The sequence below is a fragment of the Cryptotermes secundus genome, unplaced genomic scaffold (assembly GCF_002891405.2).
Source record: "Cryptotermes secundus unplaced genomic scaffold, Csec_1.0 scaffold5, whole genome shotgun sequence".
Classification (NCBI taxonomy): domain Eukaryota; kingdom Metazoa; phylum Arthropoda; class Insecta; order Blattodea; family Kalotermitidae; genus Cryptotermes; species Cryptotermes secundus.
The window spans coordinates 2,463,720-2,485,129 of NW_019724742.1; the positions used below are offsets into that span (position 1 = coordinate 2,463,720).

Here is a 21,410-nt window from a genome sequence, read left to right on the forward strand (position 1 = left end):
TTCATACTGATATGTTGGGTTTTTTGGACTTTATCCATCGTCCTGGTTTTTAAGATAACAAATAAAAACACGACGTTTCGGAAACTGGATCTGTTTCCGTCCTCAGATGAAGGAAAACACCTATTCAGTTGGGTCCGTTAGGAAGAGCTAGCCTCAATCACTGGACCAGTGATCCAGTGTCGTGTTTTTATTTGTTATCTTAAAAACCAGGACGATGGATAAAGTCCAAAAACCCAACATATCAGTGTGTTATACACCATCGTCAGAATCCTATAGTAACTACCTCATCATTCATGATGTAGCACTTGCTCGCTCCGGTTCCTCCCTGAAGATGGAGGCGATAAGATCCACCTAAACGTCGGTTAACACAATATCTACAAGGCGCCATATCCCATAAGACTGCTTTCTTCATAGTCACCGCCGTGAAAACCTCACAAAATGATGTAGTACATTATCCCTGTTTGAACCTTTTGCTGCTGCTAGTGAGGTAGCCTCTGGTTGCCGAACAGACAGTTGAGGATCTTTTCGCGTAAATACAGAGAACCATTTTTCCCTGCTAACTTTGTCTCTTTATTCAGTTTGTGAGGAAGTTTATATTTTTCTGCCAGATCAAATGCTAACTTTCGAACGTCTTTAATGCTCAGTCCCAACCTATAAAAATGCTCTTCTAACATGAAAATACAATCAGTTAGAATCTCCTCCCTGTCTCCCTAGAGCCTTCACAGGATTCACACACCGGATCTGCTTCACAGAGGGTCTCCTCACTGTAGCTTCACAAACTCCATACACCCTACTCCACTCATTCGAACCACAGTCCCATTTCTATACACTGCAACGGGTATTTGCAATTCATTTTCAGTCCATTTGCCATAATGCCCTTCTTGCGTCGTTTTGGGTCTGATAACTGAAGGAAAAAATAACGTGTTAAGGAAGTTTTGAACTGCTCGCCTTAATGAGGGACATCGTGTCCTGCGATGGGCCGGTCCAATGCAAACAAATTGTGATGGTCGAATTAGGCAACTTGTAGGTTTCGTCAGAAAAATGTGTTTCTATCATTACATTTGTACTGTAAAATACAGACAGGTACATCACATTGTAGCTAAGACAATACATTTTACATTAGTAAAGTTTAAAATTATGGTACTTACAGGATGCAGAAGAGAAGTGAATTGAGATGCCAGGAAAAGTAATGTTCACACACCACTACTTTCCAGAACTCAGCGACACTGAGCGGATTGGCTACTTCGTTGTCCTAGAGCCTTCCACCCTCAACCCTTAAGCCAGTACAGCCAACCATGACATTGCAAATATATCTCTTTTCCAAGGTACACGGCGGTCCGAATTCGGCAACTCTCACCTATATGTGTAGGCCTATGAACTGAGGATAGACGAGGCTTCCTTTAACCACTTTCGAGAATGTGAGACGTGGGCAATATTGGCATGTATTCATCTCTGAAGTTAGGAAACATATGCAGGGCGCCATACTCTTTCATTATCTAGAAAGCCGTAAGGCTCGCGGAAAACAGTTATGGACATAAAGTGTGCATTTCAGTCTCTGTACGGCCTCCGCGAGGCTCTCACACCAGCAACTGTGAAGAGTACAATCTTCTGGGATAGTAGAGTAGGGCTGTGTTTGTTCGTATTGCTATTTGACCTTGAAGATGAATGCAGTACATTAATCCGCAACATCGGTAAGTTTCTACCTGCGTACTCTCCTGAAAATTTTCTTCGAAATATTTTTGGTTCCAGCAAATATTGAGATAGTTATAAGGAAGAGTCAGTAAAATAAGTCACAGATGGAAGGAAGCAGCTGTAATGGACGTAAGAGGCTTTCCATGTCTATCACTAGGTAGCAGCACAGTCCAGCTTTATGACAGTCTAAGTAGCAGACGCGCATGCTAATGTTCAGAGGCTGCTTTCGGTAGTCAAAATGGCGACAGTGATTGAGGTGTATACTACCAAAGAATAGCCATCTCTAATTCTTTTTTTTTATGGAAAAAAGGACTCAGTGCAAAGGATGTTCATAAAGAAATGTTTACAGCGGCAAGTGTTTGTCGCGTAAAGCCCTTGACACCTGGGATGAGAAATTTTTCCCAAGGACAGTCGAAAGTCACAGATGATGCCCGACCAGGCCGCCCTGTTGAGATTGCGACAGAAGCAACTGTACAGCGGGTGGAAGACTCGATAGGAGCTGGCAGGAGGGTAGGCAGTGTAGCAACTGCAGAAGGGTGTCCCCACGGTTTGGCATACAGCATATTGCTTGATCGTTTGAAGTCCCGAAAAGTGTGCGCACGGCGCGTGCCGCTAGAACTGAAGGATCGAGAAAAATGAACAGATGAAGTAGAAGATATGCTTAACAGGGTTGTTAATGGGGATGGATCATAGGTGCATCACTACCAACCCGAATCAAAGCGTGCTTCAATGCAGTGGAACTAGCCCAGTCAAATTTCAACCAAAAAGTTTAAGGTTACGCCATCAGCTGGAAAGGTTATGCTTACCATGTTTTGGGATTCTCAGGGAGTACTGTTGGCCATTTTCAGAAGCGTGGTGAAAATGTGAATTCTGCATCTAGTGTGAAGTTCTGTTGAAACCTCGGGATGCAAGTCACAGAAAACGTTCAGGCCAACTGTCAAGAGGGGTACTGCTAGACCCCAAGCAGCCCCAGCAACCCGCGGAGAGAATTCAAGAACTGCAATGGGAAGTTCTTGTACATCCGCCTTACAGCCCGGGCATGGCCCCTAGAGAGTTCCATTGGTGACAAACGTTTCGCTGATGACGAAGAGGTTGAGACGGAGGTGCGGAAGTGGCTGAGAGAACAGCCAAAAGACTTCTGTGCTGCGGGTTTCGGCGCACTGCTAAAGCGATGGGACAAGTCTATCACTGTTGGTGGAGTATATGTCGAGAAACAAATGTATTGTTTTTTCCAGATTCTAATATCACATGTTTTACCTTATATATCCATTTGTAGCCTATTTACTGACTCTCTCTCTCTTGGACGCGCAGAAATGCGTGCATATCTTCATGCAAGTGTCCGATATTTTTGTTCGATTTCTATCGAAGTCTGCATCGTATCATTTCACTGAAACTCTCCCACCCCCCTTTAGATCGGCTCTCTAGTTCTTCGTGTGCACAAACAGATAAAAGGAACGAACATAATAAGCGCTCCTGGTAATACTACCTACTTGTATTTAAGTGTAAGAAAATTTATCAGGACTGAGGATTATTCATTATTTTTATTCTCACCACTGTGCCTCGATTTGACGCTTCATGAATTAATGAGTGAAGAGATTGGCGCGATTAATTATTGTGGCCAGGTTACTGGGCAAGCGTTCAGTTGAGGAAGACAGAAATAGACAGAGGGCTCAGGAATTTTGGCTGGCAACGCACTCAGAGAGCCAGAAATATACACGGGACTAAGAACATAACTTCGCATTTAATCGGGTGTAAGCCCCGTCCAAGTTTAAATCAGTGCAGATTTTTTTACGAAAGCGTTTTTTATTTAAAGTCCTTTTTATTTTTATATCCTTTTTTGTTCTAAATTATTCGCCGGAGGAACGTAAACCACGATAAAAAAAACAAAACAAACATGGCTGCAGTTGAAGTGGTGTATCTGTACGACCTTAGTATAGTCAGAATAAAATAAAGATTACGTCTCCATTTTTATGAGGTGCTTGTTTCTTGTTAAAAGTCGCTAGACGCTAGACCGTAATTAATGGTTTCCTTCCATTCTGCGTGTATGGGCCTTTTTTTAATGCTAGTGGGGTGAGACTAAGTCCCTTGTACTGCGGCCACTTCTGGCCTATTGTCCCAGCCGCAGATGATAGGTGAGGGTGATTGTGGAGCAATTGGTGGAATGAAGATTGGCAGGGGAGACCGAAGTACTCGGAGAAAACCTGCCTCAGCGCCACTTTGTCCACCACAAATCCCATTTGACCACATCCGGAATTGAACCCGGGCCGCCGCGGTGGGAAGCCAGCGACTAACCGCTTGAGCTATGGCGCGGCCCTGTGTATGGGCTTGACAGGGTGCCATATACGAGTAAATAGCCAGTCCGCACCTCTTTGGTATGTACAAAATGTATTAACATGTTGACCCACAGTAGCAAATATCAGAAAGAAATGGCGTGTGACATTAATCAGAACCTTTCATTTTGAGACTCTGAGTTTCATAAGAATACAGTTATCTGTCGCTGTGTACGAACTATCATCTGTCAATTAAAGGCCTAAGGTACCTTGTTATTATTTGTGAAGGTTAGTATGAACCTTCGGTTCCGTAAAATGTTGGAAAGTTCTTAAGTAGCTCCACAACTAGCGGCTGGTCAAGAAGGGATCAGTTCGATGAAGTTAGTTTAGTTAGCTATTACAAATTCACAAAGGAAACTAATTTTAGGTGGGCAAAGAATTATGGTCCTGCAAACACACACACATACACGCGAAATATTTTGTCCTTTCTCTGTCCTTGTGTCATTATGTGGAAGTCATTGTTGCTAGCAGTTAGGGAAAAGACCGCCAGGCGGCAGTGAGACGTGTATTACAGGTTTGACCTTGGTTGAAAAAAGCTCATTGTTAACATCATGCAAATTCAGTGAAGTCGTAATTTAAAGTACAAAAGTGGCTCAATGGAGGGGTTATCTATGGGAACCGTGGCTAGAGATCTGAATTGTTTTTTTCGAAGGCTGCATCTTTTTTTTTTCCTTGGCACTACAGCCCCAGAATTTCTGTTCTTTATTAATTTTGGGTCAGGACTTCAATTAAGGCATGAATTCTTCCTTCTCCATTCTTTCCAGTTCATCAACCATTTACCATTCGACGTTCTATAATCATCGTTAAATAAACCACTAACGAAACAAAGATATAACAAATTTTCATAAGTCTTCAAGAGACGGTACAGCCATGCCAGTCCAAACCATTTCAGTCGTTCTCAAGGTGTAAGTTCTGCTAGCTGAAATCTGTACAGCTCAGGCGAGTTCCACGTGGTTGCAATAAGGAAACTCCGAGGACTGTCGTCGTCGTCATGAGCCGCCACTCAATTAATTCGCAGTTGCTTTTCAGATTAGTACAGAGGAATGCACACCTGCTAATTATGAAGTTAATGAAGTAGCCTTGTTTAAAGTGTCCCCATTGTCTAATACTAATTAAGTCCTTCGTCTCTCTAATAATACGCAAAGCTTAAAACGTCATTTTTGGACCACTCAACCTGCAAACATTCCATTCCGGTCACTGATTTGCCGGAACTTCGTGGTCAGATACCTCCACATGTGCCGAAACTCCCTCAAGTAATCTCAAATCACATCTGCTTACCTCTAGCATCATCTCTTGTAGAATGAGCCTCCAGCATTGAACTCTGCAGAACGGAGACACAAAACTTTAAACAGAATAAAATGATGATACGTTTAAAACCACGTAACAGTCGGAAATTGGCTAATTGAGAAAGCCTAATAATAATGTAGATCTCACATAAATTCCCTGTCTTGCTATGCGGAACTCACTGAGTACGTACATAGGTTTACGTCAAATAGGCATCTATTAAGGAATTCGTCCTGTTGCTTGGCCTCCATGAACATAGGCTTACTTCGTAATTCATGTGGCTCTGAATCCAGTGCTGTTCTGTCATGCATTGACTTCAGTGACGCGAGAATGGATGCGGGCTGGGTTCTTGAGCCTAAATTGGGTCCCCAGAAACTTAAACAAACAAGGTTATCAGCCGGCAGAAAGCGGCATTGGACAGTGACAGAGTTTTGTCTGACAAATTCCGGTTTCCCCTACCAATACTGATGTCATAAGGGCTAGGCTGCAACAGAATCACATGGGGCCAAAATACTAAGGGACTCCGACTCATCCCAATTTTACAACTAACTACATGGGGATGAAAGCTTCAAGCTATGGTCGGATTCATCACACTGAAAGCGGCACAGGTATAACAGAGCGATTCTAGACATGATGGCCAATGAGGAATTCCCGGCATGACAGACCCCAGCCATCCGGCTTGGCTAAGGAGAGCTTGGTGGAATTTTTATTATTATTTATTTTAACTGCAAATGGGTTTTTACCCGGTGGCTGTGGTACTACAATAAGACGCAACACACATATAACACACATTACACAAAATAACACACCACGCTCAAACAAAACACGGTACACAAAGCTACACAAACAATACACGATACATTACACACAATGAATACAATTTTGTTGTTCTTGTGAAAATTAGACCGCCTCTGTGGTCCAGTGGTCAGAGTTTATGGTTACAGATCCAGAGGTCTCGGGTTTGATTACCGGTGTTATCAGATTTTATGAGAAGTAGTGGGTCTGGAATGGAGCCTCGTGAGGAAAACTGAGGAGCTATTTCAAGAAAATAGTGGCTCCGGTCTAGAAACCCAAAATTAACGGCCGTGGGGATTCGTTGACCACGCGACACCCTCTATCCGCTAAAGTTGGCACTAACTTCACCGACAAGCGGCGGGCGCTCGGTCGGTATAGTTCGCTTGCGGACTGAAACCACGGAGTCCCCCCCCCCATGGAGGTGGATTCCTAGAGACCAACTCAGTACAAAACACGTTTCCGCGTAAACAAACATTTGACAAACAACTTTCTATGATGAGCGTAAGCAACAAATAATTTCCTTGGATACCGCTAGACTATATAAGCGGCCGCTCAGATAAGAACGAATTCAGCCGTACATGAGAAGTCATTCGCAGCAGAAGACAAGAGTAGAAGAGTCCAGTCAGAATGGAGCGAGTCTTAGGCAGGCAGCTATTGTGAACCGTTGTAATTGACTGTGATTAAAAGTGATTGTATGTGAAGTGTCAATAAATCGAATCATCCAACCCAAAACCCATTATTATTAGTTGTCCCTCATTGTTTCGCGACGTCAGGTTGTACACCGATAGTGTAACCGGTCGCGTCTTCGAGCTTTAGGTCTTAATTCTGCTAAAGTTCAACAATTTTCGTCCCTACATTATTGCAACGTCTGCCCAGTATGCAAAAGGAGTAAGAAAACGAAGTGAAGTGGAATTTCCGACTTGGCCAGAGGACGTTTGAACCCGGGGAATCCCCAGCCGACCCGCTACCTCTCTCCTCCCAGCCCTCGCACCGAGTTAACATTTGTCAAGCTAGCGCCCATTGAATCATGGGAATGAGACACGAAAACATCAGTTCTGGTTACACAACTAATTCTCACAACACAAGAAAGAAAATGATGCGTAGAAAAGCCTGATATACAGTCAGTGGCGGAAGTGGAAAATGCGGATTATTTTAAACATTTACGAAGCGTTTGAAAGCATTTGGGTTGGGGGGGGGATAAATCCGAACATAAAACATGGCATTCTCTGTCAGATTCTTAGGGCAGACAATAATGAAGATTACTCTCTTCTACCCTGAAGACTGGCACACGCTCCCACGAAACGTCGGTAAATATCTACTATACCACATAGCGTCACATTCAACAAGGCAGTAATTTATTTAATTACACTGTCTGGACTTTAGTGAATAAGGTATTATAAGGGATCTGGAAGGAACGGTCATAATCCAATTTAAGATTCTATCCAAACATTTACCTGGGACTGAGGAAAATCATTAAAATATCCTCAGTGAGGTTAACCGGTTTAGCAGCCGAGATCTGAACTGGGTACCTCCCAAATACAAGTCAGAATTTGACAGTGAGCCAATCCACTTGGTCACAAGACACCAGTAAACTTTCCCTGCTCTGCATTCACAACTCTGAAGATCAACTGAATTTTGATTTCCTCAGCCTGCGCAATTCTGAACACAAGCAACACACCAATTACTTATAGGTGCCTTCTGAAGCAGTGACACAACGGTGGATCTCTTGCAGCATACAATGGTTTCGAAACCCACTCTGTATTTGTAGAGGTCTTGTGATGGGATGGTTCCCAATAAGTCCTATTGAACGCCTCAACAGAAAGGATTAAATAGAAGACTAAAAGAAGCAAGCCAAGAACATGAATGCTTTGTTTTTCAATGCAAGACTGCAACATTAATGTCATTACCTTATTTTCAAAATTAACAAAATTTTGTGTTCATAATGTAAATACAACTGGAGAAATATCTGAGAGGATGATCACCTTAGTTCAAATGTTAGATATACTTAAAAAGACACAAGTCTATTAATAAACTTTCTCCAGGGCATGTCATTATGTAGAACTGTCCTTGTATGTTATGTGAATAAAAACACTAACACTGGAATCAGTTGAAGATCTCTCTCAAAGAAGTTATTAGGATAATTCACTGTATCATTTGACACAGCTCTAAGCACCAATCCAGTTTCTCTACAGTCAGGATGTAAGGGAATAGGTCACCAAAGATTAACATAATAAATCCCCATTTATTTCACTGCATTTTATTCAATGCAAGTTTGTTTGTTACTAAAATAATGTTACATATTATATATATACAACTCAAACATGAAAACAAGAGATTGTTAAACAAGATTGGTGGTAAACATAACGATTATTCTGGACACTGTACATCATCTCTGAGCTTGTCTAACACAACAAGTTGGAAATGGGCTCTGTTTCCATCATCAGGGGTATGGAAGGAAATGATTCTACTCAACTGGGCCCTTCAGAAAGAGCCAGTGATCAAGTAAAGCTCTTTCTAACAGCCCAAGAAGCTCAATGAAAGTCCAAAATAATAGTAATATTTAGTAACTCGCCACTGTCAGAAAAATTTAGATGTAGCTTAAGACTATGCTGCATCCATATTTACCTAAAGAACTTCTGAATTGCTACATACTGAAACATAAGTAACACAGCAAGTTAAACAATGTCCTTCTTCTATTTGTTTACATACATAAATTCATACCTATCTAAAAAGAAAATGCATAAATAAAAAGTGCAAACTTTTCTGATTTGCCAAATTCAACAAAATAAAAGTAAGAAAAAGGATTACAAGGCAGTGATTGAACTTGACTAAGATTCTTGAGAACACTGTTTAACTCTGGTCACTGTTGTGAGGGACAGCGCACACTGGTGCCCTGTCTCACACACATCATATCACACAACTTTCTCAAAAGGCACATTAAACAACAGTGTATTTTACCTGAACTGTAATAAATAACAAAGATGAATTTAAACGATCAGCTTGGGCGAACACATTTGTATATTATTATTTAGGAAAACATCCACATCATGTGTCCTACTTATTAATTAGTACAGGTACATACATATCTTTCTGTTCCAGACATGAGAGCATTATACAGCACAAGTTTTGCTTTCACCGTAAGGTAGTCCCTACTTGCAAGCCATTTCTCTGGTTAAACTGCATCATACAATAAATAAAGAGCATGCATATATAAGTGTACAATATAACAAAATAATGACATCAATGTATATAGCAAATCCCTGGTATGTAAGCTCAAAGCTGTGTGGCAACAAGCATGTCTTTGGTACAACATCTGAATTCACACCTTTAAAATGTTGAATTTTTACTTTATACCTAAACTAGGGTAATTACAATGCGACTCCATGCATGAATCTTGTGACCCATAATGCACATATTTTAAGAACATTATACAGATATGTTGATTATACCTGAAAAGATATTTACTCCAGATATAGTGAAGTCAGATTAATCACTGCAGTTTACAAAAATTTTGTACTTAATACTTGGACCAAAATGTGTAACAAACAGTACTATCTACTGGCATGTGCTGCCTCACTCTTCAGGGATCCACCCTGAGGCATTGTTTTTCCAAAACATTGGTGATCTCTCAGGCTTCCTGGCAACATATCCCAGAGACAGAAATCTTCAGTCATTGCCATAAAAACCTCTTATCTCACAGAGCATATGCTACACTCATTTCTACAGACGCTTTAAACTTTGCTGCCTTATGAAACAGAGGCGATGCACTGTCCAAAATCTTGTTCCTATGCATTATCGCAGCACCGAAGTCTACAGACATACTCTGGGGTAATACAGAGTGGTTTCTTTACTTGTGCTGTTTCCATGACGCTGTACCAGCCTTCTGGTGCATGTCTCCCCTTTTCTGTAACTGCGATATTATCAGTCTGAATTCAAGAAGGCATTGCCTGGTATTGGAAACTTCGTGTTCCAATTCTTCAAAATGCTATAAGCCATGCACCAAATCATATATTTATTTTCATTTTGCCCCCACATGAATGAGACCATATAATAAGTTTGCAAACACAAGGCAGAATTGCTCTCAACATAACAATTCAGAATTCACCATCCCTATCCATCATCTCAGCAATGTGTAGCCCAAAACTGTATGTCCGCTACAGGACCAAAGGATCCAAAACCACAGTAGGGGTCAGAGCACTGCCTTCAGTTGCACAATATGGGGGCTCTCCCCCCACCCCACCCTACTCCTGTAAAATGCCAATATTGCTATGGTAAGCTGAGTTCTCAGATCATGCTCACACTTGATGGTTCTAGTATGCACTGCAAAATAGCTACAGCTGTTTCTTTTCTTGTCGCAAAATGATAACACTGGAAGAACAAAGTTCCTTTCCCTTGCATGAATAACTCTGTCCAGTATGTTAATACTCAGTCACTCAAGGGCCTTCACTTCCACAACAGTGTAAACTTCAGGGGTAAGTAATGGACAGCAGGAGAGAGAAAGCAGGGTGGCTTAGCAAAGGGCAGAGAGATCATTTCCAAAAGCTGGGATGGAAGCAGAATCTCCTCTCTTAGGTCCTGTATATTCCAGGGCTATAGATCTACTGGCCACACTGAATAGCTGTTGAGGAACAGACAGTTCGAATATCGGTGGAATACTGGTGTTTCTGATTGCGGAAAACTTGCAGTTCTTTCGTAAATACTGCTTGTAACTACACTGTACACTGTTTGTAATGTCAGAAGACATTCTCCTCTAGCTAATATTTTCTGTAAGACAGACTCTATGACATGCAGTTCACAAAATTAAGGAACTGTACACTCTCAAGGCTTCAAGATTCATGCATGACATAACCCAGTACCAGAGAAACTTCTATTTAGACATATGTATACTAAAAAAACTGGAGAAATCAGTTGTGCAAGAAACTTCAAGTGATGACACAGATACCTATCAACAATCTTAGACAGAGTGGGTATTACATTACATACCACCCAGATTCAACGCTTGTGCTGCTTTCCAGCAGACCATACAATACAATGCAATGCAACATTAAATTTAAAAACATCAAACAAAAAAGAGCTGCTTAGTAGTGCATTAGCTCACTATGTCAAGGGTAGAACAAAACATTAAAAAAGTTTCAATACCATCTGATGTAGGAACTAACTCACTGGAATCATGTCCCAGAACCCTGTGCATATAGTCTACACAGTACTGTTGTGGTACGCCTGCTTGCCTTGTACATTTAAAACATCGTCTCTCTCCCTCTCTCCTGCTCTGACCAATTTCCCCACTCCTCTACAACCTTGGAATTATGTGAAGTAGTAGTAGGAGTAATGAAGGAATGGGAGGAGATTGAGGAATAAGGCTTCTGGAGGTCACAATATTATCAATGACATCAGAATCAAAGGCTGTTTCTCTGGCCTACCTATCCAACACAGGGAACACTTTCTGATACTTGCACATGAATTACAAGAGTTACAATTTAAGAACTCAGTACAAAGCATCATTGATTTGTTTCTCATTCATTTTGATGTGGTGAACATACTATTTTAAGCACTGATGTTGATTGGCTCCCCGTTGATTCTGTGACTGCTAAAATATTTGTCAGATGAAATCCCGTACATCTGTCAGTGAAAAAAAAAAAACACATGTAAGTTCCTCTTGTGACTTGTTTCTTGCAATAACAAATATTCCCACATTTGGACCACCGATTTGATGGCGTCTTTTTTATATAAGGGGTGTTTTCAATAAATATGTAGGCAAAAACGAAAATGAAACTTGAATCTATTAAACGAATTCCCCACTGCAGTGAAAGCATTTATCCTTACACTTTGTTTTCTCTGAAAATGTTCTCAAATTCTGTATTACCAGTCAGTTAACCAGTCAGTCTTAACTTATACTGCAGCCAGCTACATTTCCTGGTATCAATATCACGAGTCTGAACACCACTGGTGGTACCAAGCATGGTTTCAGGCACTGAACATCTCAGCTGCCAATGTTTGTGAATCCTTTCAAATTTCAACACTGAGTTAGCAAACAGTTCAAGTCAACACACGGACATATGCAGCAAACTCAAGTTCTCACCTCTTCATCACTAATGTCTGAATCTGAGTCATCCTCTTCCTCGGGGATGTTTGCGGGGAGCGCACCCTTATCCACTAATTCCCTTGCAAGGGCAGAGTCAATGCAGGATGCCAACTGGTATGCTGTGTATCCTGCATAGGTTGGCAACTCTAGCTGCAACCCTCTAGGGCCCATTAGACATTCTCCAAGGAGAAATTTAGTTACTCTGTGGATTCCATATTCCACCGCATAGTGCAGCGCCGTTCGACCACTCTTACCATCCTACAAACAGAAACAAAAGAATAGTCACTATAATATACTACCCACTGACTGTCAAGTAACATAACAGTCCTGTTAGCTTGGTCATTTTTGTGTAGAAGTGTTCTGTCCGAGTGTCAAACCTTGCCCTCTGACCGTAAGGAATGGATATAGCTATAAAATCAAGAGCAAAGGGGCAGGTTGGACAAGTAGCATGCGTGAAATAAAAAAATGCAAATAAAATTTTAATCAGTAAACATGAATGAAATAGGCTATTTCAATAGTAAAGGTATAACGGTAAAGTTGTCCATGCTTAACTAATTAAGCACAACAAAATGAAGGTGTATGGGGAAGTGGATATATAGATCCACATTTTCTTGACGTCGGCACTAGACGGAGATCAGCTTTACCCCCGGTACCCATTGGCTAGGAGGCTGGGTGAGCCCTAGAGCCGGTCTGGACAAAATGAAGAAGAGAAAATTCTTGACCGTACCAGAACTGGAGTCCTTACCCCTTGGTCGTCCAGCCCATAGCCAGTCGCTATACCGACTATGCTATCCCGGCTCCTAGGCCACTTCAACGGATCCTGCATAAACAGTGAGTGGGGATGTGGACTGGATTCATCTGGTTCAGGCTAGGTTCTAGTGATAATAAAACTGTGTGTAATTTCTTGACCAGAGGAGCGTGTATTAGCCTCAGCTCCAAGAATTCTCTCAAATCAGCAGCAGACAACAGAATACACAAAGGTTTGTGCTTGTCCCTGTGTCTGTGTACCATGCCATTGGGACGGCAAATGTTCAGCAAGTCTGAACGTCATGCTCATGTCCGCCTTGCAATATTATTTTTCTGGCAATTCATCAACTTTCTATTGTCACTGCAATTTCTCTTGGAATTGTTTTCACTTCTGAAGTGCACCACTGACTCTGTCGAGAAATAGAGGTGACACTGTATAAGGAGTCGGTCTTTGCGTCAAGGAAGTTACCTGATATCGCTGGATGCCTGGGCATTTTGTGTCGTCACAAATTACTATTTTGTACGAACACTTCTGTCTGCAAATACTTCAAGTGAGACACTGCTTACATTCGACGTAAAAGAATTCCAGGGTTCAACAGTTAAAGGTCTACTGCGGCTTGGTTCTGTGAGACACTATCCATAACTACACAGCAGTGTCTTTCGCACTGTACGTTAACAGAAACTTCATTTAGTACATTTACATCGCTATTGGACATGTGGTATGTAGCACGTAGCGTGCAACTGTGACCGCGAAAAAGGCTGCAGTCAGCCCAAGCACAAATTAATGCAATCACAGTGCATGTAGTGCAAATGTCATCGAGTCCACCAAGGCAATTTGTGGGGCCTAGGGCAGGCATTTTATTTGGTGTTTCTGTTTGCTTTTTCCTTGACCCTTCGGAGCGCCTATTAAAATCGTCCCATTTGTCCGTCTGTGCGCAAACGACGAATAGATTTTCATGAAATTAGGTACTGGAGGGTTCTATTTAAATTCGATGCTTTCCAATTTGAATTAAAAGCAGACAGAAATAATGGGCACTTTATATGAAGAACTACGTGGATTTCTGCGTTTCTCGAGCGTAACTCCGTAACTGTTTTTCGTAGCCAGAAATTTTGCAAACAAACGTTGCAGAGAAAGTTGAAACACGTTTTACTGGCGTTAAGTTTTCCGGTTCCTTAAGCAAGAATTCTTATGCAATGCGTACATTTCCTGACTTGTGTATTCTACACTGGCATTCCGAATACACACAAATACTATCGAACGATCAACAACGCGTCCAGAACTGACACGCAGATTACAAAAAGTTTCTTATCCTGGATAACTATTCCAAGCTCCTTCCCACCTGAATTTACAGCTCTACATGTACACAGATATTTTATTTAAAACATAATTTTAAATAAGAGCATAAATATTGGCATGTTACTTGTAATTCCTCCCATCAAACGTGTCTGTAAGTCTTTCAAAATCGAGTTTCATGTCCTTATCAGCGTTTTTAATGCTTGCTCAATGTAGATGCCGCATCCCTCTGGGGACTCCTCGCAAAACTGTCCCATTCACCCCAAACTTGGCAGCCCTGAATTCGTTACGAATTTTTACTTCGCGAGCTCATGTCCCGCGACGCACGGGAACTGAGCCAGTCATATTACAAAGAAGACTCAACACCAACAGTGAATCCCGCTCACAGCACGGACGCCAGGGCACAGAGCGACTACAATTGCTTGTAACCGGGCACTTGTTCACCTGTACATGTGCTTTGTCCACGGCATCTTCCGAAAGAGTCCCCCATTAAGTAGACCTAATGTTTTGTTATGCGGGGAAGCCCCACAGCAGGTCACTAAACTTGGACGTTCCGGAAACCGTTTATTAACATGGAAATCCCGCGTGTAGCTGTTGGTTGATGTGCGTGCTTGCATGACGGCCTCATTCCCGCCACCATCAAGAAAACTCTCTCCAGCGCCTGCCAGGCAGCTCTCTCGCTCTGGGGTTATTCCATGGCTACGGGTACAGGGCGCCCCAAAATATCCACCATATAACGTGATAAAAACTGCGTAGGATCTGAGGTTATCTCAGCGGTTGTTATGAAAGGTTCCATCTTCTGGTATATAACGCCGTGTAGTCCGGTGAAAGTCAACTGATGTTGCAGGGGAATATGTAGCCTCCAAAACGTCAGATGACTCGAATACAAGGCCTTATATCCCAGGCGACAGAATTCTTCGTGATAAGAAAACGGCTTCAAGTGACTGAGAAAGACCTAGTTTCAGTAGCTGGTCGCAGAGTTCAGGACCAGTTAATGTGGACGGCACTGCTATGGACCGATATTGCTGTTCAGCAAGGCACAGGCTGTAGAACCAAATTGGTGCACTGGGGTTTCGCTGCTCGGCGTCAGGGATTTCCGCGACTAGAGACAGTTTCAGTTTCCATGCCACCCACCCAACCTCCTATTCATTGAGTATCGGGGGCTCTTCCCGAGTGACCACTCACTGACCACTCACCTCCACCTACAGCCAAAGCTACGAATTTTTGTGTAACGTTCTGTTCACTTGCCTATAACCACGCTCGAAAAATTACAGTTACTGGAAGAATCAATTAAGCCACTAACAGATAAAAATATCCCGTTTTAATCTTAAGATGCGTGGAAAATGACAACCACTGAAATCTTCTGAACAGTTTAAGACAACAATAAGTGCGACACAGCACGCTGCTGCACCTTCTATGATAACCCTCGAACAATATTTGCACCATACGCACAGAAAATTTGGTTATTAGGTAAAAGTTTGTGCAATCATTAAAAACATCAACACATAAGTGAGCCTCATAGCCAAACTTTGTAACACTGGTACACTGTATCAACTACAAACGTCATGTTGTAATATTATTTGGTGATGCGTGAGGAATGTGGAACAAATGGACCGTGACATACGCATATTTCGCGGTGCTACCCTGGCACTCTCCTAGACGGACGGGGATAAACCACAAAAGAACTCCAATAGCCCGTGATCCGGACAGGATAATTATGTTTTAGCACATACCCAAAGTTTCGTATCTTCAGCATTCACTCCCCCCCCCCAATTCTTCCTTTCCTTTACCCTGTTTGTATATTATTATCCTTCTCTTGTTTCCCGCATGTTCTTTTATCAGTTGTATTTGGCCCTCATATATCTCTCCCTCTTCTTTACGTTAAAACGTGCAAATATAGCTGACATATTTACAGACAGCAGGGAACCTGGGACAGAGCAGCCTTTCCCAGTCTGCACATTTGCAGTTCCCAGGTTCATAACCTTGGCCTTTCTCGATCAGACAAGTATCAGAGAATGTTCAGAAGAAACATAAGCAACAGTGCTGACAGCATGCCTCCACCTTCTACACTGAAGATGGTGGCAGTATGTAGGTACCGATTACCAACTTACACGGAGTTAGTCATCTCCCGCAAACTCTCAAATGTCGCAAGAGACAAGGATTTCAAACAGCCTGTGCGGGGGTGCAAGCCGACAGTTGCATGTCTCAGCCATAACAGGCAGGTCGCTATCCTGAGTTCTGTTTCAGAGCCGGAACGTGAAGCTGTAGGTGGAATGAGAACTGATAAGGGTAACTGAAGTCACCCGGAGAAAAGCCGCTCCTGCATCATTTCGGTCACCACAAATAGCACCTGCTGACCTAGGATCGAGCCTGGCAAGCTGGTGCATAACCGCTTGGGCTATGACACAGTCCTCCCTCCTGTCCAAAGGTGACGTACGAAGAAGGCGGTAAGTACGTCACAAATGGATGTAAAACAGCTGTAATGGACGTAATAGGGTTTCTATGTGTACCACTAGGCAACAGCACACTCCAGCTTCATGACAGTCTAGGTAACAAGCGTGCATGCGCATGTTCAGAGGTTGGTTTCAGTAGTAAAAATGGCGACCATATTTGAGGGCTGTGCTACCGAAGAGCAGCGTTCTATTGTGCTTTTTTTGTGTGTGGGCAAAAGGACTCGATGCAAAGGATGTTCATAAAGAAATGTTTGTTGTTTACAGTTGGAAGTGATTGTCGCGCAAAGCGGTTCAGCCTTTGTGGCAAACGTTTCGTTGACGACGAAGGGGTTGAAACGGAGGGCTGGAAGTGGCTGAGAAAACAGCCACGGGTTTCGACGCATTGGTAAGGCGATGGGACAAGTGTATGGATGTTGATAGAGAAATGAATGTTCCTTCCAGGTTGGAATATCACACGTTTCACGTCTTGTAGCCATACGTGACCTATTTACTGACATTACATTGTACTTACGAGGCACAAAGAAGGAAGGCCATAGATTTTATTTCCTTTACTTTAATAGTGTTGTACGGGGGCAGTTAGGTGCTTTCGAAACATCCCCCTCCCCCCAGCAGAGATGCTGCTGAAAACAGTGGATTACATCATAAAAAAGTCAAAATGCTCTAATTTAAAACTGTTAACAAGTGAAATGTTGCTTCTTCGGGTAGTGTCGAAATCTCTGACTATAAGTCTCCATTCCAGTTGGGCATACTCATTAGCAGGCTCCTATTGGTGGTACTGACTGTCATCAATCATGTCTGGACAGCACTGTGTGCTTTTTAATATACAGAGAAATAAAAAAACATTCCACGGGCTGTTTATCAACTTCACCTCATCACAAGTCATAACAGAGAGGCGTGAATCTGAATGAAATTCAGACATCTGCTATGTAATCATTATGAAAAACTGTCCATAATACAAAATTTGCATAATGAATAACCATGAGAAATAAGCACATAAATGCGTGTTGTTCTCAGACCCTACATTAATTTTTAGAAATATGAAATGTACATATCGCATAACCTGAACTACAGCAATGGGTTGTGGTGTCTCCACTCAGTTCCCCGGAGGCTACGGTAAAGCATTCTGCGACCAGGACAAGTAGTAGCAATGATAATTCAGCAGCGATGACACCTTGTCCAATCACTGCCTCAAGTCAGTGTTGACTACTCATCAGCATTCTGCACTCTACGAGCATACACTGCCACTTACTATGCATAATACTAACAACAAATATGGTGTTTGCAGAAGCAGAACTGTATATAAACAGCAAATTGTAATGTAATATTGTTCAGTGCTACGCGTCAATATAACCTTCAGAGAGTACCAGGCAGAACGAGATGCTTGGCAACAAGGAAGAAAATCATCTCACGCGCTATAAGTAATTAGAGTTCACAAACCGATATGGCAGATCAACTCATTGCAGAAACCCAATGATGTCATAAAATCATACGGACAAAGACTTAGAAAATGCTTACCCTAGCATTGATGTTGGCTCCGAACCATACTAGATGCCTAAGAACATCCACGTGACCTCCAATGGCCGCTAAATGGATGCACGTCTGACCTGCAAAAACAACAACGTAATTTTAACATTTAAAATTCAAGGTGCGAGGCATACTCCATCTGCTAAGGGAACGAGGGTGCATCATTATCGGGCGGTGACACACCATTACGTCATGATCAGAAAACAAACAGATTCTCGACATTAGTATGTTAGCAACTGCTAACGCTGGTTCCTCACTCGCGGATTTTCTTCTACCCTGAAAATGGAGGCGATATGTTTCTCCGAAATCTCAGTTAACATAATATCTACACGGCGCCACATCCCAGAAGGCTGCTCTCTTCAAACATATTCCATTTTGAACATATTTCCGGTGTACACGAGGCCTTTTCTTCTGTAAAGTTGCCTACACGAGGTATAACGTACCCTAATTTGTAGAACAGGTGGCCTTTGGTCAGGCACGGTCCTTATGAAAAGGTCGTGTGGGCAAATGACCACAGACAAACAATGCATTTCATCCAACATCGGAATTCCTATCAGCTTAACGATCGCGGGTACGGACCTAACAATCCTATCTCACGAAAGGTCTCAAGGCCTGATTCCTGATACACAATGTTTGTAACTGAAACGTAAAGAGGGGATGGAATAAAAACACAAGAGACAAAAGTAATGCCCAGCACAACGCTGACAAGACAATCATAAAACAACGGGAGAACTGGTGTACAGCCGTTACAACTGACCGTTACACTTCTGCGATTTATTTCAGCACAGAAACCTTTCTATAGACGCCAAGTATGCTACTTTCAACATCTGCGAATATTAACTATAGCGAAAAATGTATTCACTATCGGTCCAAATTAGGGCGAGATACGTGGAAAGGGGGCATGCGTCTTTCGGCACAAGAGCTTACATGCACGTCATCTCCCTCCCAAACTGACACTGCAATCACTTACAGAATTCTTCTGGTGCTGGAAATGTTTATATACCGCTAAATCTAGGTTCCGCGGCTTATTTCGCAACGCTCTCAGCAACTCAGACGCCGTCCTGTTATTTATGTGGAAGGACCGACGAAAGTGACGAAGAAACTCAGGACAGTCGGCGTTTCGGATGAGATCCGAACCGGGGTCCCCTGAATATAAGACAGAAACTATATCGCTTAAAAGAACTTGCTCAGTGCCACATCTTGGGAGTTCCCCACTTCCGGATTTGTATACATCCCCAAAGAGGCCTTATTTGGATACGAGTGTGGTCGATTGTAGGTGGAAAAATATTCTCCAAGGAAGAGTTCCCTTTAGAAGTGAGGCAATCCTTTAATGTCTATTTTTAACGCGAACTGAGGCACATATAGCGCCAGATGCTTGACCAGTGATTCAGTCGTCTTGGCATCTTCCTGGCGGACAAATTGGAAGGAAGCCTATAGCGGTGTATAACTGCTCCGAGAGATATTATTGGAAGAACCACCGAGTTATTCCTATCTCCCAAACCGTGCTGGAATCTTGGCACGCCAGACGTAAAGAAAAAGTGAATCAATTAACTTCATACAGTTTGCTTATGAAATAAACATCCCCAACATTGCAAAACTTTTCCAACAAACTCTCCTCAATCATCAATTCCAGTTGCGAAACAGGTTCTTCCACTTTGAACACAATCAAGATTAACTCTCGTGTTAGCAAAAATAAACGTTCTGGCAATGAAAAACATTACAGAAGTGGAAAACACAGCGGCTACTTCTGAATCGTGTTCTTTTTAACGAGAAGTGTAACTCAATTTCAGGCCATTTTCCAACAGGAAAGTAGTTCATATACAAGAGTTAAATACTTCCACGTTCCCCACTTACTCCAACAACAAATGTTGGGCAACACGAAATACCTTGAGACTACACAGCAAACCTCGCAAGAGATATGTCAACAGTGTAACTTTCGTGGCTGCTCCATAACGCCTACTGTGTGCACACAGCTAGTGTATTTCAATTTTCACAGATTCAACAACGCAAATATCTTTATTTCTTACAACATGACGCCACGGTCAAGACACCCTGCGTTGGATTCCCGATAAAGGCACAGAATTTTCTCATCGCTGTCACGTCCAGACCGGTCGTCCTTCGCCACTCAGTCTACTACCCACTGAGATCCTTTCCCTGTGATTAAAACGGCCGAAGCGTTGACTACTCTATATGTACGTTTCAGAGGAACCTGCTACCTTCATCTTCTGTGCCAAAATTCTGTTCCAAAGAAAAAATAAAAATTACTTTACGACTGGTGGTTTGCCGCCAATCAGTTTGTCTTGGCGTCAAGCCCCTTGAGACTCACGACCGCAGATTTTTAACTGAACGTCTGCGGTCATAGTGGAGGTGGGTTCGAATACCTCCACCGTAGCCCTGCGAGTCATATGAGGGACGAAAATGGAACCCAGTGCCTGGGGGTATAAACTGGGCCACCCTGTTCCTGTGGGATAAAAATACGGGAACTTAGCCATCCAGGTTGGGAAAGTCGCGAAATCTCGAATATGAGACAGTAAAATATGGTCATGTGTCCCGCGGGACCCGAGAATGACTGCGCTGGCGAGGACCAGCAGCAATTGTAAACGACAGAACCATCATCTCGTCGGGCAGGGTGTTACATAAGGACTACGACCGCATGGGTTCAGTTGAAACAAAAAATATGGGCGACTCTCAAGGGGCTTGGCACTAAGACGAACCGATTGGCGGTAAACCTCCGGTCGTAAAGTGACCGACTGTGACCCTGTTGTTCCGAGAGCTTAGTACTTACTTATGTACCAATTTACACACAGCGTCTTATTGTAGATAACCGTGATCGTTATACTCAGCAAACAGGCATTTCCGCGCAACACAATCAGAACTGTGACACCGCATACGGAACGGGAGGTGTGCGTGTGTGTTTCTTTTTCCGGTGAATAACAATTCAGTATGATCTCATTATGAATGCCGATTTCGCAGCCGGAGTATCGACTTGTAAAGCAGCCACGTGCAGATTATAAACATCGGATACACATATTTTCCTCAGACTCTTAAACTGCAAACCCAGACCTTCCTAGAAGTCATTATCGAAAACAACATTATCCTATTTCAATTTTCTTTAAATTTTTACGCCACTGGCTTCGAAATCCATAAGAGGACGGCTCGCAACCAACAGTTTTATACCTTCCTGTGGGATTTCCCATCGCTCGAAACCA

General features: G+C 42.5%; 2 protein-coding genes across 6 annotated transcripts in view; one reads left to right on the forward strand and one right to left on the reverse strand.

The window, feature by feature from the left end:
• Positions 1-18,177, forward strand: part of LOC117282182 — a 115,946-nt gene extending 97,769 nt beyond the window's left edge. The window contains exon 3 of the mRNA XM_033750771.1: positions 16,942-18,177. Coding sequence (XP_033606662.1) covers positions 16,942-17,066 — 125 coding nt within the window. The 3' untranslated portion in view covers positions 17,067-18,177. The remainder of the gene's footprint in view (positions 1-16,941) is intronic.
• Positions 9,907-21,410, reverse strand: part of LOC111862695 (NF-kappa-B inhibitor cactus) — a 134,215-nt gene continuing 122,711 nt past the window's right edge. For all 5 annotated transcript variants that reach the window (XM_033750769.1, XM_023848289.2, XM_023848290.2 and 2 more), the window contains 3 exons: positions 18,193-18,281; positions 12,181-12,441; positions 9,907-11,720 (listed from right to left, as the gene is read on the reverse strand). In XM_033750769.1, coding sequence (XP_033606660.1) covers positions 11,646-11,720; positions 12,181-12,441; positions 18,193-18,281 — 425 coding nt within the window. In that variant the 3' untranslated portion in view covers positions 9,907-11,645. The remainder of the gene's footprint in view (positions 11,721-12,180; positions 12,442-18,192; positions 18,282-21,410) is intronic.